The sequence below is a fragment of the Panthera onca genome, chromosome B3 (assembly GCF_046562875.1).
Source record: "Panthera onca isolate mPanOnc1 chromosome B3, mPanOnc1 haplotype 2, whole genome shotgun sequence".
Lineage (NCBI taxonomy): Eukaryota > Metazoa > Chordata > Mammalia > Carnivora > Felidae > Panthera > Panthera onca.
Genome location: NC_138344.1, coordinates 31748408 through 31766707, shown reverse-complemented (window position 1 = coordinate 31766707; position 18300 = coordinate 31748408). Strand labels below are relative to the sequence as shown.

The 18300-nt window shown below is 55.3% G+C and overlaps 1 protein-coding gene across 5 annotated transcripts in view; it reads left to right on the top strand.

Moving 5' to 3' along the window:
* CCDC33 (coiled-coil domain containing 33) overlaps window positions 1–17377 on the top strand; it is a 107875-nt gene extending 90498 nt beyond the window's left edge. For 2 of the 5 annotated variants that reach the window (XM_060618074.3, XM_060618073.3), the window contains 8 exons: window positions 12625–12790; window positions 13047–13135; window positions 13302–13433; window positions 13529–13619; window positions 14573–14739; window positions 15769–15855; window positions 16211–16324; window positions 17171–17377. In XM_060618074.3, the coding sequence (XP_060474057.3) occupies window positions 12625–12790; window positions 13047–13135; window positions 13302–13433; window positions 13529–13619; window positions 14573–14739; window positions 15769–15855; window positions 16211–16324; window positions 17171–17278 (954 nt within the window). In that variant the 3' untranslated portion in view covers window positions 17279–17377. Of the gene's footprint in view, window positions 1–12624; window positions 12791–13046; window positions 13136–13301; window positions 13434–13528; window positions 13620–14572; window positions 14740–15096; window positions 15196–15768; window positions 15856–16210; window positions 16544–17170 lie in introns of all 5 variants that reach the window. The other 3 variants (XR_009605832.3, XM_060618072.3, XR_009605833.3) reach the window with 3 other exon arrangements.
* The last annotated feature ends 923 nt before the right edge of the window (window positions 17378–18300 follow it).

The following is an 18300-nucleotide window of genomic DNA, read 5'->3' as shown; positions in this document are numbered from 1 at the left end:
GTTCAGATGGCCTTGAAATTCAAAGCTGGAAGTTTATCATGAGGGCATGTGGGAGCCATTGAAGGGTTCCAGAGGCCAGGGAAGATGTTCCATTTATCTATTGCTGCATAACAAACCACCCCCAAATATTGTGACTTGAAGTGATCACTTTTCTCATACTTTTCTATCTCTGTTCTTGGCATCAGGAGCTAGGCCAAGGCATAGCATGGAGGGCTGGTCTCTGTCCCTGGCGTGTGGGTCCTCAGCTGCGGTGGCCTCTAGGGCAGGGGACTGGAGCCTCAGGGGGTGGATCGACACGGTCCCTCCCACACCATTATCTGGAGCTTCCTCACAGCATGGCAGTCTCAGGGTGACAGGGCTTCTCAGGCACAGCAAATGTTCCAGGAGGGAGGCAGCAGCTGCGAGGAAGTTCCAGAAGCTCACGGTGTGCCTCTGCAATTCTCTAAGACTGGTCCAGTTTCCAGGGGAGGGTGGTTAGCCGCCACCTCTCACCGAGAGCAGTAGTTCAGCCGTCTTTCATCTACCAGAGAGGAAGGTTGCGTTTTGAGGCCCAAAGAAGCGGAGAAGTAGGAGGCCTGCCTGTAGGAGGAGGCTACGGAGATCAGACCAGTGTGCCAGGACAGTAGGAGGGGGGTGCCACCAGGAGATGCCCCTCTGAGCAGAGGAAATCCCAGGGTTGGGGGATAGAAACACTACATTATTGGCTGATTTCATTATTGGCAGAGGGCTGTCCTGAGGGAATACAACTGGCCCCCCTCAGCCTTGTGTAGCGGGGTACAGGGACAGCAGGAAATAGGCCTGGTGGCCTGGGGCAGGGAGGAGGGGGGCGAGGAGGCAGGGGGCGAGAGGGTGGGAATCTTTCTATCTCTGATTCAGAAAAGCAGCCCGGGTGGGCCCTCAGAGCACCTCACAAGCTTGAAGGGAATCAGACAGGCCTGGGTGATGTGCACACCTCCCTTCCCCCAGAAGACACCTGGCCTAGGACAAATAGCCCCAGTCCCTGGGGAGGGGATAAGGTCAAGGGCAGAGTGGAGACCGTAGCCCCGATTTACCATCCCAGGCTCCCTGGGCCTGCGGAACAGTCCTTCAGCAACGCGCAGGGGACCCAGGTCGACTGTGGCTCTGCTCCTATCAGTGGGGCAACTTTGAACAAGTCCCACAGCCCTCCCACCCCGCCACCCTGGGCCCCAGCTTCCTCCTCAGGGACCTGGGAATGCAAATACCTCCCCTGGAGGCTCCTTGTTCAAATTAGACGACTGGCCAGTGGTAGGCATTCAAGGGGGGAACTTCAGTTATCAGGCCCCGTGACCCCTGTAGGTCCTGTCCGGGCCTGGTGTCCATAGTGTGGCTTCCTAGGTGGGGAGAAGAATCCTGTCTCGTCTGTGAAGGTTTAGTTGGTGTGTGCGTGTGTGCGCGTGTTTGGTACACTTTCTAAACCGCATCCGGGTCCCTCACAACTGTTCCTTCTGCACAAGGCTCAGCTTCAAGTGTCCAACACGGTGCAGGTGTTACTTTGGATGGGGGTTATTCAGATGGGGTCACTTCGATGTGGTCCCTTCTGCTTGGAGGTGGCTCTTGTCCCAAGCTGCTCCACTCCCCACTTAGCCCCATTATTTGCCCGGGGGCTGGCTCAAGACAGGGGCCCCAGGTGAGGTTTGGGATTTGCTGTGTTACCTTGGGCAAGTCACTGCCCCTCTCTGGCCCCTATGGGTGATTTTTGGCAGAGGACATTCATCAGAACTTCCGAGATAGGAGTTCCTGGGCAGGACCTCTTAGAGGAGGGACATGTGTGGGGCTGGACAAGACGGCCCAGTATGCATCTCCCTCCTTCCCCCATGAGCTATGGGGCCTGCTCAGGCCAGCCTCATTCCCACCGCAGCCCGAAGGCGGAGCATCTGTGGGAGGCGGCTGCCCTCTACCGGCGGTAAAGGCAAACCACATGGCATGTAGCCTGGGCCTGCCAGCGGTGTGTTCTCGGGGCCTGGCCACCCAGAGGTTAGATGGCCCCCCAGGGAAGAGCGAAGGAGGGAAGGGGGTGTGCTGGGCCCAGCAAACCCATCGCACTGGTTCAGGCTCACCACCCTCTGCACCCTCACCACCCTCTGCACCCACGCCACCCACTGCACCCACGCCACCCACTGCAGAGCCCTCCCACCCACACTGCCTCTGATCCAGACACCTGTCCACACCTGCCTGCGGTGGCCTCAGGCTTCTTCCTTCCCCTTGGAGAGTGAAGCCCCTCCCTGCTCCGACCCCCTGCTCCAGCCCCTGCTCCCCATCCACCCCTCCCTGCCTATCTCATCTCTCTCTCCCACCCCACCCCGTGCCCCTCCACCCAGTGTCCCCCACCCCCCTCCCTTCTCAACCTCACTATCCCGCTCCCCCCACCCCCTGCACTCTGGCATTCAGAGCACTGGCCAAGGTCACCAGGGGCCACACACCCAGGGGTTCCCTCTGCAGATTTGGAAACTATTGGGCCTTCTCACGTTTTTTTCCAAAACCTTTTAAATTATTAAATGTAACCCACTTGGGTCGCATTGAACATAAAAATAAAATACAACCAGGGGCGCCTGGGTGGCTCAGTCGGTTGAGCATCTGAGTTAGGTTCAGGTCATGATCTCACAGTTTGTGGGTTCGAGCCCCACATCCGGCTTTGCGCTGACAGTGGCAGAGCCTGCTTGGGATCCTCTCTCTCCCTCCTCTCTGCCCCTCTCCCCCCACCCCCCGACCAAGACAGATAAATAAGCATTTTTTTAATAGAAAGAAAACACAACCAAATTCTTTTAAAGCAAATGCCCCTGAAACCACCACCCAGGTCAAGAAATAGAACACTGCCAGCGCCCAGAAGCCCCTGGTGCCCCTCCTTCCCTAGACATGACCACTGTGCCAACTTGCTGTCTGGCTTTGCTGCTTTATCCTGTCACCACCCAAGTGTGCCTCCCCAGTCCCTATGTCCTAATAGTCCATGTTTTTAACTTTCTCTAAAGGGCATCACACTGTGCACGTCAGTTTTTGTCCGGTTTTTGCCCGACTTTGTGTGCAAGATTCATGAGTGAGGTTGCTTGTCACTATGGCCCCTCTTTTTCACTGTGCAGTCTTCCTGGGTCCCTTATCTCTGTCCCATAAGTCCTCAGTGTCTTGCCCACCCTTTCATGCTTTGAAGAAGGTAGTTTTTTCTTAGTATCCAGGTGTTTAGGTTCTCTGCAGGGGGGCAGGGGGAGAGTCCGTCTTACCCAATGCATCATTACCCAAAGAAGACCCACTTTTCTGAAGCTCTGCGGCTTTGGCTCGGCCAGTTTTTCTCCCACCTTTCTGGCACTCGCCCTGAATTGGCACTCGCCCTGGCACTCGCCGCTGCCTCCTCCCAGAGGCAATTGTCCCAGAGCCCCCCTCCTCATTCTATACTTTCCTTACCCCTGGAAAATCCCCTTCCTTCCAAGGCTTCACTTAGACCTCCGTGGGCCGCCCTCCCCACACCGTCTGCAGCCAAGATGCTCCCCAAGCTTGACCACCACCAACTGCCTGCGACCACCTCACACCCAACATGCCTCACCCCTCTCCAGGCCAGCACCTCCTTCTCCCCACTGGGTGCATACACCTCTGCCCTGTCCCCCAAGACCCCAGACTCCACCTCCTCCTCCTCCTCCTTCCTCGCTTCCTCCTCCTCCTCTCTCCTGCAGCTCCAGCCCTCATCCACGCCTACTGCCTCCGCTGGCATGGGTCCCATCCCTTGTTGCCTGGCTCACTGCACCTGGCCTGCATTCCCTCTGGGCTGGGCAGCCCCAGAAGTCTTGTCTCACACACATACGCACACGTGCACACGCGTGCACACACACACACACACACACACACACCCCTGTCCTGCAGCTTAGGCCCTTCAGTGGCCCTATAAGACAAGTCCAAGCCCCTGAGCCGATCCTTCAAGATCCTCTTCTGTCTGCCCTGCTGCCTCTCCAGCCATACCCCTACACTCATCTCCCTGCACTCTGCCTTCCAGAAATTCCCCTGCTTTGTTCCTCATCGCACACTCACCTCCCTGCCTTTGCCACAGTGTCTCCTCTGCCCAGAGAGCCCTCCCCACCCCCAGGTAACACCTCCTCATCCTCAAGAGTCAACTCAGATTATCAGCTCCTCCAGGAAGCCTTCCCAGCTCCCCAGCCAGGGTTCAGAGCCTCCTCTGAGCTCCCCTCTGTCACAGGCACTTCCTGCCCTCTCCTCTCTGTGTAGACAGGAGACCACTGCAGGCAGGGAGGGACACTCGGGGGTCCTCTGTGCTCCCCGGCCCCAGCATGGGACAGACCTGGCACACAGTGGTGCTCAGCAAGTGTTGGCCGACTGCTAGTTTATTGAGCTGCTTCCAGCCTAGACTTTATAACTGAGTCTCTGTGACCTTGGGCATTTCCCCATCTGTACAGTGAAGGTCGAAGGGCATTTCTGGTCAACATAGTTGGTATATTTGAACACTCCCGCGTGGATGAGATACCTCAGATTCCACCATAAGAACTTCTTAAGGGGGGCTGAATGGTAAACATTGCCCTCTTCAGGCTTTTGTGAGATATAACCACCACCCTTTCTTTTTAATTAACAATAAGGAGCGCGCAGAAGGGGCTGGGCCTCAGTTTCTATGAAATGGGAGTAGTCAGATAATCATACCTTCCGTGCCAGATACCCAGGGCTATTATAAGAATAATTTTTTATTTTTTTTAATTAAATTTATTTATTTATTTTGAGAGAGAGAGAGCAAGCAGGGTAGGGGCAGAGAGGGAGAGGGGACAGAGAGAATCCCAAGCCAGCTCTGCACCACCAGCACAGAGCCTGATGCAGGGCTCGAACTCACAAAACCGTGAGATCATGACCTGAGCCGAAATCAAGAGTCAGATGCTTAACCGACTAAGCCACTCTCGCAGCCCAAAAATAGTTTTTTAAAAGCACTCGGAAGGTGAGGGGCGCCTGGGTGGCTCAGTTGGTTAAGCACCGACCACGGCTCAGGTCATGATCTCTCAGTTCAGGCTCTGTGCTGACAGCTCAGAGCCTGGCGCCTACTTTGGATTCTGTGTCTCCCTCTCTCTCTCTCTGCCCCTTCCCTGCTCAATCTCACTCTCTCGCTCTCTTGCTCTCAAAAATAAACATTAAAAAAATTAGAAGGTGGTACTGAGACAGGAGTTAGCATCATCCTGTGTGCCAGGGTCCGAGCCGGCCCTCCTCGCACCCACTCACCGCACAGCCATCCCTTGAGTTAGGACTATTTTCCCATTCCACAGATGAGGACACTGAGGCTCAGAGCACGGCTGGCCTCCTTACTGAGCGGCAGAGGGATTATTTGAATCTGGGGCTACCTAATGCCTTGCTCCTCAACAGACTCTGAGAGCCAGGGTCCTGTGGGGGACCAGCGGGTGGACAGGGTGCACTCAGGGTCAGGCACAGATAGGCTCAGTGTCCCCAGAAGATGTGCTAGCCCAGAAAGGGGACAGGGAAGAGGCTGTCATCCTGTCCACCACCCCCAGAGCAGGCTGGGAACTGGGGAGGAAGGAGGGAGCAGACAGAGAGGCAGAACCACAACAGGAATCTGGGGCACGGTGTCCCAAGTGTTCTCAAGGCCGGGCTGTGACGCAGAGCATGACCCTGAGCGGACAGCCTAGCCCAGGCTGTGGGGAGAGGTCAGAGCTGCCCGCCTGCAGGCTGCGGCTTCCCAGCCCAGCTTTACTGCCCAAGGTCACTGCTCAGCTGTGGAGGTGGCTGAAGCTGAGGAGGGAGGGCAGGCCGCCAGGGAGCTACCACTCTGGGTCCCATGGATGGAGGGCACTGGCCAGGGCAGAGGCTGAGGGGGGTAAACCAGGGTTCCTCTCCATTCCCCTGGGGAGGCCTCGTTCTCAGAGAGCAGCCAGGCTGGGAGGCGAGGCATGGGGCCTGTGGAAGGTCCATAGGACTATTCTCCAAGGGAACAAGTCCCAAAGGACTCGTGGCCCTCCCTCTGGAAGGGGTCATCTGACTGAGGCAAGGACACCTTTCATCAGGAGCCATGCTGTCCCTCTGCCTCTTTTCCCCTTGTTCTGAGCCTCAGCTTTCTTCGTCTGTCAAGAGGAGGGAGTGTTAGAAAGAGAGCTTCGCTCATCCCCAGGACTGTTGAATTGGAGAACAGTGGGGTCTTAGAATGAGTGAGGCCCTGAATGAGAACAGGGGCGACTGTACCCATGGGCGACCCTCCCCCTCCCCCTGGGACTCCCCCCACCACACGTGCGTACATGGACACACCCACACACTCACATGCATGCAATTAAAAACTGCCCAGTGGACTGTAAAAAGGTCAAGTGTGGGAATGGAGGTTCAGCATGAATGCAGGTGTGAGAGAGACATAGAGCATGTGCTGGAGGGGAGGGTGGCTCAGCGCGCCTGTAAAGGGCCTCAGACTTGCCGTCTGAGTTGACACGGAGCTGGGAGGAAGCTGGTCCAAACCTCAGGAGCTTACTCAGGACCACCGCCGGCCATGACGATCTCGGCCCTCCATCCACACACACACAGACTGGCCCGCCCAGGGTTCCAGCATCCTGCAGAGCTCTTCCCTGCCCCGAGCCCCTGTCCCCCAACCCCTACCTTGGGCAGGGCCCATCAGAAGGAGAAGCTGGAAAGCCAGCGATGGAATCAGGCAGGCTCATTCAAATCTGCTGTTTTCTCACAGACCTGGCCAGCTGTAGGTGGGGACTGTGACATGAGGCACAAGCCCACCTCTCCTGACACAGGGAGGCCTGAGCGTGTGTCTGGCTCCCTGAGGAGCAGATGGGGGAACCCCCTCTTCTCGCCCTCCCCCCCCTCCCCGCCACCCGAGGCAGCCTTAGCCTTAGGAACAAAGGGCAGAATGGGGCCTTGGGATGTCATATGGACACTGGCTCCTCCCCCACCAGTGCCACTCAGTTTCTATAGACAGACTCAGCTCCGCATCAAGCCGGGACTCTTCTTTCTTCTTCCCTCCGGGTGAAGCTCCCAGCCTTCCTCAGTCAAGGGGGTGCACAGAGCACAGTTCTTTGAGTGACGCCTGGGCTCCAGTGCTATAGATCCATATCCGCAAGCCGGATGATGTTGGATACGGCCCTGAAGCAACCCGAGCCTCACAGGAGCTTCCGCGGCATCGTGTAAGCCCTCAGCGAGGACCAGCGCTTGTGCCTGCCCGTCCTCAGGGGGCCCTGCAGAGGCAGAGCAGAATCCGTCGGCCCCCCAGGGTAGGGCTGGAGAGGGCCTCGCAGCAGGAAGAGGTCGCCATGAGGCCTTGGGCGCAGGGCCCCCCGGGAGCATCCAAAACTCGGGGCCCAGAAGAACCCATTACTGCTGACGGCTGGGAGGGTCCCCGGAGGAGGACGGTGACGCGGAGGCTTTGTGTGCTTCAACTTGAGCCGAGATTCATTTATTTTTTAATTCATTAAATGTTTTTAACTTCTGTGTGTGAGACACACACATTCAGACAAAGGCACAAGACAGAAATGTGTTCGACTGCAGTGGTTTGTCACCAAGTGGACTTGCGTGTGTAAGCCCCACGTGTCCCACGGGTCAAGAGGTATAGTACTGCCAGCACCCCAAAAACTCCCCCATACTCCCCCATCTCCCCGTACAGATCTCAGACCCTGACTTTTAATCCCAGGGCTTAAGTTTGCCTGGTTTTGAACCAAATCTCTATGGAATCACAGGGTAGGTACTTTGTGTCTGGCTCCTTTTGCTTGAGATTATGTGTGAGAGGTTCCTCCCTGTGGCTTCATGTGGTGGCACCCACTGATTTTTATCGCCGTCTATATTCCACTGTATGACTATGTCCCCATTCTACTGTGATGGGCATTTGTGCGACTTCCATTCGGGGTTCATACAAATAATGCTGCTACGAATGTTCTCACGACCGCTGGTTGATGCATCCACACACGCGTTTGTGTTGGGTATGTACCCAGGAGGATAACTGCATGGGCTATGCCTACGTTCAATCTGAATAGTGTCCAGTGTGCAGGCAGCTCTCCAAAGTGACGGTGACACTTCAGATCCCCCCCAGCACTGAATAAGCGTTCCTCTTCTTCCACACCCTTATCAACATTTGACATAGTCGGGATTGTTTTGTTTTGGTTTTGGTTATTCTAGTGGGTGTATAGTAATATCTCGTGGTTTTTTTTTTTTTAATTCTTAAGTTCATCCATTTATTTTGAAAGAGAGAGAGAGAGAGAGAGAGAGAGAGAGAGAGAGAATCCTAAGCAGGGTCCGCACTGTCAGCACAGAGCCTGACTCTGGGCTTGATCCCACAAACCATGAGATCATGACTTGAGCCAAGATTAAGAGTTGGACGCTCAAGACTGAGCCACCCAGGCGCCCTCGTTGTGGGGTTTTAAATGACTAATGAGGGTAGGTATCAATTCGCATGCTTATTGACTTATCCTCTCAAGTGCCAGTTCAAATCTCTTGTCTATTCTCTTGGGTGGTCTTTTTTCTTATTAATTTGTAGGAGTTATTTTTATATCTGAATATGAGCCCATCGTCTGTCATGCATGTTGTATATATCTTCTACTTGTCCTGCCCACTCCCTCCCTTTGTGATGTCTTTTCTTGAATAGACGCTCTTAATTTAAATGTACCAATTTTATCAATCCTTTCCGTTCTGGTTTGTGCTTGTGTCCTGTTTTTCAAAACCTTACCCTCCCCCAAGTTCATAAAGATTCTTAGCTTTGTCTTTTAGTCTTACTGTTTTATCTTTATACTTAGATCTCAGTCTATCTGGAATTTTTTTAATGTTTATTTTTTGGGAGAGAGAGCGAGCATGAGTGGGGGAGGGGCAGATAGAGATGAAGACAGAGGATCTGAAGTGGGCTGTGTGCTGACAGCAGTGAGCCCAATATGGGGCTCGAACTCACGAACGGTGAGATCATGACCGGAGCCAAAGTTGGTCAGCCGACTGAGCCACCCAGGCACCCAGGTGCCCCTATCTGGAATTTATTTTTAATTATGATTTGTGATGGAAGCCAGGTTTCTACTTTTCCGTGTAGATATCAGATTGACCCAGGACCATTTATTACAATGACGGTCCTTTCCCTGCAGCCCTCTGATGCCATCTCAGTTATGAATTAGAACTCCATATACATGTGGTTCTGTTTCAGGGCTCTCTATTCTGCCTCTATGGCCTACTTATCAATCTTTGCACCAATGTTACCTTGTCTTAATTACTATAGCTTTATCATAAGTCTTGAGAGCTGATAAAGCAAATCTTCCTTACTGTTCCTCTTCAAAAATATGAAAGTATTTTAGCTATACTTGTCCTTTTTATTTCTCGCATATTATAGAATCAGCTTGTCTATTTCTGCACACACACACACACACACACACAGTTATGATTTTGATTGGGAGTGCGCCGAATCTATAAACCAATTTAGGGAAGAACTAATTCTTTAAATACTGCATCTTTCAATCCATGAACATGGTATGACCCTCGATGTGCTTATGTTTAAATTATTTTTGATTAGATGGATAATATATGGATACATTTTTATTAGAAATATAAAATTAGGGTGCCTAAGGGGCTCAGCTGGTTAAGCATCTAACTTCAGCTCAGATCATGATCTCACGGTTCGTGAGTTCAAGCCCCACATCGGACTCTCTGCTGATGGTACAGAGCCCACTTCAGAAACTCTATTCCCCTCTCTCTGTGCTCCTCTTCCGTGCTCTCTTTCTCCCTCAAAACTAAACATTTTTTAAAAAGAAACAAAATTAGAGGGGCGCCTGGGTGGCTCAGTTGGTTTAACGTCCGACTCTTGATTTCAGCTCAGGTCATGATTCCAGGGTCATGAGACAGAGTCCTGCATCTGGCTCTGCACTGAGGGTGGAGCCTGCTTAAGATTCTCTCTCTCTCTATCTCTATCTCTCTCTCTCTCTCTTTCTCTCTCTCTCTCTCCCTCTGCCCCTCTCCCCCACTCACACACGCTCTCTCTCAAATGAAACAGAAAAAGAAATATAAAATTAGAGATGAAACAAGTATTTCTTTCCTTTCCCAAACGCAGCAGTTTCTTTTTTATTTTTTTATTTTTATTTTTTTAATTTTTTTTTAAGTTTATTTATTTTTGAAACAGAGAGAGACAGAGCATGAACGGGTGTGGGTCAGAGAGAGAGGGAGACACAGAATCGGAAGCAGGCTCCAGGCTCTGAGCGGTTAGCACAGAGCCTGACGCGGGGCTCGAACTCACGGACCGCGAGATCGTGACCTGAGCTGAAGTCGGACGCTTAACCGACTGAGCCACCCAGGCGCCCCCACAGCAGTTTCTTATATAAGCACTGTGCTTCTGTACCTCTATGCACGCGCGCATACGTACCAATTTTGGATGGGATCGTATTAATTTGCCACATGCTTTTTTAACTTAACAATATTCTGTAGACATCTCTCTGTGTCAAAACAATTGAACCTAGGTCATTCTTTATAAGTACCGCCTGTAGCCAGAGACTGTGTCCTAGTACAAGACTATAGACTGAACTCAGTGAGCATCCTAGAACGTGTTTTCTTGGATGTGTGTGTGTTCCTCTAGGAGATTTAACCCGATAAGCAAAGACACCCATTTGGATACCGCTGTAATTATTCAGAGCAGACGTAACGAGAGCCTGAACCAGGCAGGGGAAGGAGAAGAGAGACGAATTTCCTTTTCTACAATAACATGTGCTTCCTCCTGAGAGTCTCCTGGGCCTCCCAAACTTCTGTCAGTCATGGGTCTGCCATAAATGGAAGATGTAGGGCACAGCAGAAGGGCGGGCAAGGGAGCCCAGGGGGAGAGCAGCAAAGAGAGGAAGGGGTCTGACCTGTCCATCAAAGCAACCACTGAACAGAAATGGGGTGAGATGAGACACCTGTCCTGGGCAGGGCCATATGCTGCCTGCTGCACATGCTGCCCTGAGCTTTGCAGCAACCCCGTGCTTAGACCGTGCGAGGAATCCGCGGCTGAGAGAGGTGCCGGGGTCTGTCTGGGCTCGCCTAGTGAGTCAGGGGCCACGCTGGGCTTCTGACCGAGGCCTGGCCGCAAAGCCCTGCGTGTGTGCGGTCTCCAGGCCGAGTCTCTTAGTTCACAACGCTGCCCAAGGACACCAGATGGGCAGACCTAGAGGAGCCAAGGCCTGGAACTCAACTGGGGCGGGTGCTGGGGAGACGGACTCAGGGCTGGCACCAGTCAGAGGGAGCCCGGCCAGAAGGCTGGACGGTGGCAGGTGACAAATGGTGTCTGGTGAGTCCCTGCTGTCTGGGAACCCTTCTCCAAGGAGCCAGTGGCCCACATGCAGCAGGTTGGAGGCAGCGGCTTGGAGCGAGGCCACATCCCCCGTCGGCATGGGGCCCAGGTGCGAGTTCAGGGCAGGGCTCTGCTTCCTGGAAACTTGGGAGCCTGGATGGGCCTAGGAGACCCAACTCTCACATCGAGGCCTCCACAGCCTCGGGAAGGTGACAGGCCACCAGGGCTTAGAAACCCCCACCGGCTTCACCTCCCTCCGCTTACCTCCTCTCCCTCAATGCACTTTCCTGGCCTCACCTTTCGGGTCCCCCTTTTATATTTATATTTAAGAAATCCCCTTTTACAAACTTTTTATAAACAACAAGAGGGAATTTTTTAGTATAAAACAAACGCCATGAATAAAGCCCATTAACCTCCTATGCATACATAAGGGCAGACATTAATTCTTTTCCCAAACTGAGATTATACTCATCATCCTTATTAAGAAGATGCTTTGATTGCTTCTCAATGTCCTGTGCGGTGTCCAAGCCTGGGGGCATCTGGCAGGATTGCAACAGCTCTTGGGAACACGGACTCAAGTGGCAGCTGGCCTGGGTTTCAGAGCCTTTCTCTGCCACTCATTACTTTTGTGACAGAGCGAGTTCTGCACCTCTCTGGGCCTTGGTCTCCTCATCAGTAAAATGAGGATGCTAACAGGCTCGACGTGAGGCTCCGTGTGAGAACTAAGTGGGGGGGAGGGGGCCTAACCTGGAACACTGTCGATTCTCGGCGAGCACCTGATATTAGGATTATCATTACTCCTCACCTAAAAACGGAGCCCAGCATCCTGGCCCCACCTCATTACCTAAGACTTTGTAGCTGGATCCCAACCCTGACCCTGAGTCTTTATCCGGGTCTCCTGGGCCTACCGTAGGTCTCTTCCTGCCCCCGCCCCCGGGCTGGTGGGGGTGCTGGGGCCTGGGCTCAGCTGCCGAGTAGCATTCAATGGGATTTCTGAAGGTTCTTCCCTGGGTCCTGCCTCAGTGACATGAGTAAGGACAGGGGTTAGAAAGGGGGAAAAGGGAAAGGGAGAAGGCAGAGAAGTGGCTTGGATTTAGCCAGGCCCTAGAAACCCAGCCCCGGGTGCTTTCGAGTCTCTGCCTCACTGGGCTTCCTCACCTGGTGTGCGAGCCCGGGGTCCCTCCTCGGTGGCGTCACTGGGAGAGACGGTTGGAGTGACTGCTCTCCCATGGCCAGGAAGGGTGGAGACCAAATCATAACCACCCCTAGAAGGAGTTGCTCAGGCTCAAGGGCACCACTTGGGGTTCACTCTGTTTGTTGGCCTTGACGGGGACCTGCTGACTTCCAAGTGTGGGCGCACGTGTGAGCTGGGACCCAGTTCTGAGCCCTGGAATCCACAGGAGGTGAACAACTACCGGAGGGCCATGCAGAAGATGGCAGAGGACATCCTGTCGCTGCGGAAGCAGATCAGCATCCTGGAGGCAGAGAACCACACGCTGAGGAGCCAGCTAACCCAGGGGGAGGTGGAAGAGGAGCAGAACGACACCAACAAGAGCCAGAATCTGGGTGAGGGTGTCCGGGCCACTGAGAGCATCCAGCTGCCCGCCTGAGCCCAGGCTCTAAATTGTGGGTCAGGGTGGCGGGAAGCCTTTCCCAGGTGCACCTGCTCCTGGACACTGGCCGGGTCCTCTCTCCGGGATGGGAGACTCCAGCCCTGTCTCGAGCCCCAGGACTGAGAGACCCCACCCCCGCCCCGTCCCCAGCTGTGCTGAGCCAGGAGATGCGCCCTCCCTGAGCCAGCTCCCCCAACACCCCCCCCCAGTGTCCATGAAGCAGAAACTGCTGCTGAGTGAGCTGGACATGAAGAAGCTGTGGGACAAAGTGCAGCATTTGCAGAATGAGCTGATTCGAGTGAGCTGAGGCTGGGGGACAGAGGGGAAGGGAGCTGGGGGGTGTCCAGAGAAGTACCCGCGAGCAGAAGGGAGAGGGGTGTGGAAGGAAGGGGGCGGTGCAGTTGGAGACTCAGCAGAGGGGCCAGCAGTAACCCCAGGCACCCCCTGCCCTCCCCCACCACCAGAAGAATGATCGAGAGAAGGAGCTACTCCTCCTGCACCAGGCTCAGCAGCCACAGGCCGCGCTGCTGAAGCGGTACCAGGACAAGCTGCGGAAGACGAAACTGCTGGAGGAGACTGTGCGGCACCAGGAGAAGGCAGGTGTCAGAGGGGCCGGCCCATCAGGCGCCAGCCACAGAGCAGAAGGTGCAGAGCCCCCAGGCCAGCCCAGCCTTTGTGCCCGGCCCTCCAGGTGATCGAGAAGATGGAGCGGGTGCTGGAGGACAAGCTGCGGGACCGGAAGGAGCCCCTGCTCACCAGGCTGCAGGGAAAGCCCAGCGTGGGTGAGTCTTTTGCCCCGTCCCCCCGGAGGCCCTGCCTTCCTGGAGCATCCGCTTCCGGAGCAGAACTGGGACAAAGGATGCTACCCCCCTACTGACGCAGGCAGTGAGGAGAGGGCTCCCAAAGGTCCACTGGGCTCCCTTCTCCTGCCAGGGAGCCCCTCAGGACACATCAGGGCAGTGTGTGAGCCAGGTTAGAGATGGACGTGCTCGGACCCACAGAGGGGAGGCACTGCAGACTGGGGTGAGCAGACAGGGGCTGCCCAAGAAGAGGGGCTGCCAGAACCCTCCAGATTACTTCCTCCTCTCCCCATGTCTTCAAAGAGTCTGCTCCTACAAAACAAACAATACTTGTTTGTTCTCTCCATTGATGTTAACCAAAGCCACCCAGGACTGCCAATCTGACAGGGCTCTGGCGGGCAGGGGACAGCCAGCTCACCCTATATCAGCCCGGCCCAGGCAGAGGAGTTCCCTGAGCCATCTGTACAGCTTCACCGGGGACCCCTGCGTGCCCAGCCCTGTGCTCAGCCTTCACTGCATGGGGATGTCGGGCGGTGCATTCCCGAAGGCCTTTGGAAAAGAATGAAAGATGAGACTGCCTTTCAGGAACCCTGAGGTCATCCCAGAGTGGGAGAAGAGGGAAGACAACCCAGGGAGGGCGGAGGGCCAGGGAGTGACAATGCCAAGAGCAGAGAAGGGAGGAAAGAGAGTGGTGAAAAGCTAAAATAGACCCAGGACAAATGGCGGGGGAGTGGTTATGGAGAACACCGCGGTCAGGTTATAAAGAGCCCACAAGGAGGGCCTGAGGCGTGTGGATCTGATTCTACCGGGCAGGGAGCCGGTGAGTGCTTGGGAACAGAGGAAGGACAGAATGGAGCAAAATGCCGGGGCGGATCAGGCAGGGGACACGAGGGCAGGAGAGCCCAGCTCACGAACATCTGTGGCCACATCTGCAGCCTTCCCTGTGCTCTCAGCCCCTGGCCTTCCCCCGGGGCCCGCAAGAGAGAACCTGCCCGTCGACCTGTACTCCGCGCTGCTGGCAGAAAATTCCAGGCTGCGTACAGAGCTGGATAAGAACCGCCATCAGTCGGCCCCCATCATCCTGCAGCAGCAGGCCCTGCCGGTAAGAGCTGCCGGCACAGGCTTGGCCTGGGCTTGCCCCAACAGATGCTCGGCGATCACTCACAGCGCAATCCAAGTTGAAGACGGAGACCAGGAGCTGGGCTTCCCAGGGACTCCAACGTGCCTGGGGTCTCCTGGAGCGCCAGCTCTCAGGCCTGCCCCTTTGCTCCCAGGGACACACATGGGTCTGAAGGCGCCACTTTTGCCCTCATTTAGCAGCCCCAAATGGCCCTTGACCTTTGATTCCTGACCCCTTTTGCTGGCCTGCCCTCGGACTCCACACAAGCCTCTCTGAGCTCCATCCCGGAGCGTTTCCTGGGATTGGTACAGCCTTGGAGAGCCCTTTTCCCCACCCCAGGTGGACCCCGGGGAGTTGGGAGCAGGAGACCTGGCAGAGAGACTGCAGGAGACAGATGGCCCAGGCCACTCCAAGGGCACAGAGACCCTGCCCGCACAGGTGGGTGCCCCCGGCCCCAGAAATGCCCCAGCCCCATTCCGTCTCCAAGGCTGCTGCAGGTGCCCCTGCCTCATGCAAACCCAGAGATGAGACATTTGGAATTCCAGCAAGGGGTGGCCAGGGGACACAGGAGAGTTTTTCTCTTCATCCCAGGACTTGCGGGAGGTGAGTTCTGTTTGAAAGCACACCCGATGCACGGACATCCAGGTGAAGTGCGGGGGGGATAAGGGAACCCTTGCTTCACAGATGCTTCACTTTACAAGATTCCCCGTTCACGATTCCTTTCTGGGCACCGACAGGCGCCACCTAGTGCATTTTACGTTTAGAGATGGATGTCCGGAAACTCCATGTAACCAAAATCTTTGGGGAGAACAGCTGTGAAAAAAAGCACACACCGTATCGGGTCAACTTTGAGACGAGGGTTTGGCCCCCTGGGTCTCAGGCTCTGAATCAGGCAGATGAGTTTGGAACTCAGACCTGGCTGGTTTCTCCCTCAGTATCTCATGGCCTCCTGAGCCCACACGGCCGCCATCCCCAGCTGGAGCCATGTGTGCGTTTCTGCTTTGCCCACAGGATCTCCTTGGCAATGCTTCAGACAAGTTCAACCTTCTGGCCAAGCTGGAACGAGCTCAGAGCCGGATCCTATCCCTGGAAAGCCAGGTGGGTGAGGTGCAGGCGTCAGTCAGGCTAGGCGGGTTCACCTCTCAGCCTATGACCAGGGTCAGGGTCAAAGAGTGACCAAGGTTGTGGCTCAGTCTATGACCAGAGTCAAGGATCAGTGTGGACCGAGGGTCAGGGCTCAGTATGTTGTTGGAACTCAGAGAAGGTCCTTCTGTGTCTTAGACCCCTCCCCCGCCACCCTGCCACGCCTGCTGTTTCCGGAAGGTAGCAGGTCCACGTTGCCCAGGGTTTTGCTCACTGCCCGGAGAGGAGGCTCAGGCTCTGGATGTCCTGGATCGCAGGGATGGGCCCTGCTGCCCAGCAGTTCCCCATCTGTCCCTCTCCGTGTCCACAGTTAGAGGACTCGGCTCGACGCTGGGGACGAGAGAAGCAGGACTTGGCCACAAGGCTGCAGGAGCAAGAGTACGGCTTGGGGCAACCCTCAAACTCCATCATCACTGACCTGCCTGTGAGTGAGCCCTCCGGACAAGCTCCTTGGGGGTCAGGCAGTGGGGCTGGCAGCCACTCCCCGCCCCAATCCCGAGTCACCCGGCCTTGAGAAGAACTACGCAGGGGGACCAGCTACCCACTGGAAGTCTCAGTTTCTGCTCTGTTACCACCAGAAGCCCTCGCCTGGTCTCGATGTCCCACCTGCCTAAGGCATCGCTGAGATGCCCCACGGGTGGTGGTGAGAATCAAGGGGTGATGGCCGTGGGTAGGGGGTGTCCAGGCGTTTCTGGACTGCTCTGGCACTGGCTGTCCTTTAGCATGGGCAGAGTAGCTGCGGCCCCCACCCAGCCCCTTAGCACCTGAGGTCCTCCCAGGAGCTCACCTTCTCGGGCAACTGCAGTGCCGCACCCCTGCCAGGGAGGGGAGCAACGTTGCCAGAGAGAAACACTGGCGGCGTCTTGAGCGCACATGGGCCTGTTCACAACTGCCCTTCAGGCTCAGCCCCAGGCTCCCAGGTCCCCCAGAGCAACACCCCTGAAGGCTCCTGCCCTTGAGCCATCAGTGTTCTGAACATCTCCAGGCTCCCAGAAAGGCCGGAAGAGGATGGGAGGTTGGGGCGTGGGGGCGGGACACTGACAGAGAACACAGGGCTACCTTGGCAAAGTCACCTGCTGAGACCTGGGGGCTCTTGGAGAAATCGGGTTTGACTTGCTGTGGTTAAACAGCTGTGGGAACCTTTGCGAAGTCTTGGCGCACTATGTTTTGGATCCTCTGAGGCATGGCTTGCCAAGATGCACTCTAATGGGTCATCCCCCGCCCCCAGCGGCAGGGGCGTGCTCACCTCACTTTGCTCTGCACACCACAGCACTACTCGGCCCTCTCCAAGGACAGCAGGCGACCCTCAAAGCTGGACCCCTTGACGCCCAGCTCAGAGACCAAGCTCAACAAACCCTCGAACTCCCAGAAGACCTGAGTCTTAGCAGACCTGAGTGCCAGAGCAGGCCTCCCTGTGTGCTGGGGAGTCTCATTCCACTCCCCCCAAATGACTCCATTAAATGCTGTAAGTCCGTGAGCATTCGTCTCTTTTCTGGGGTAGGGCAGCCTAGGGGGCCCAGCTTCCTCCTTCCAGACCCCACTCTGGGCCCGGTCCCTCCGCTGCAGCCTTATAGCCTCCTGCCTGTCCCAGAAGCTACCATTTTGGGAGAGCCAAAGGCCATAGTGGACCCAAGAGGGAGGGGGAGAAGAGGCCTTCCAAAGCAGGAGCCAGGGAGACAAGCCCCTTCCAGAACTCCAGAAGAAATGAGGCCACCTGAGGCCAGCTCTGTTGGAAGATGTGAGGGAGGCTGGGACTTTCCACTTGCCCCTAAACATCTCATATCTGAAATCCCTTCTTTCAAGTTCGATTGATCAGTTTCTTGGGAAGGGAAAGACTTAAAGCCTGACTGTGGCAATCAGTTACATGTTAGTGTGAAATAGTCCATTAACCAGGGCCAGGCTGAGTGGGCAATGTTGTGTCCATATATAGCCAGGGACAGGAAAGCAGATGGGGCTAGGGGAAGGAACCCTCTGCTGAGAGTCGGAAGGCCCGGATTCTAGTTATAAACATGCTGTGTGACCTTGAGTGACTCAAGCAACCTCTCTGGGCTTCCATTTCCCCATCTGTCCCATGCAGAGCTTGACTTCTGTGATGGTAGTGCCCTTTCCAGCCCTACCGTTTCCGAGTCAAAGACAACTGGGGCCCCGAGAAGTGAAAGGAAGCAAGAAAGAGAGAGAAAGCCAACAAGAAAGATGATTCTACGGTAGGGAAAAGTAGAAAGGCTCCAAAAGTGGACTCAGAACCCGCAGATGCTGGTAGAAGAGACCAGGGCAGCAAGACCACTGTCCTGGGTGGGACTAGCTCCCCTGTCTGCCTGCAGAACTTAGACTTGGCTAGCAGAGGGCCAGGAGGGACCAGGCACCTGGTCAGGAGTTATAGAACTCAGAGAGGGTAAGGAG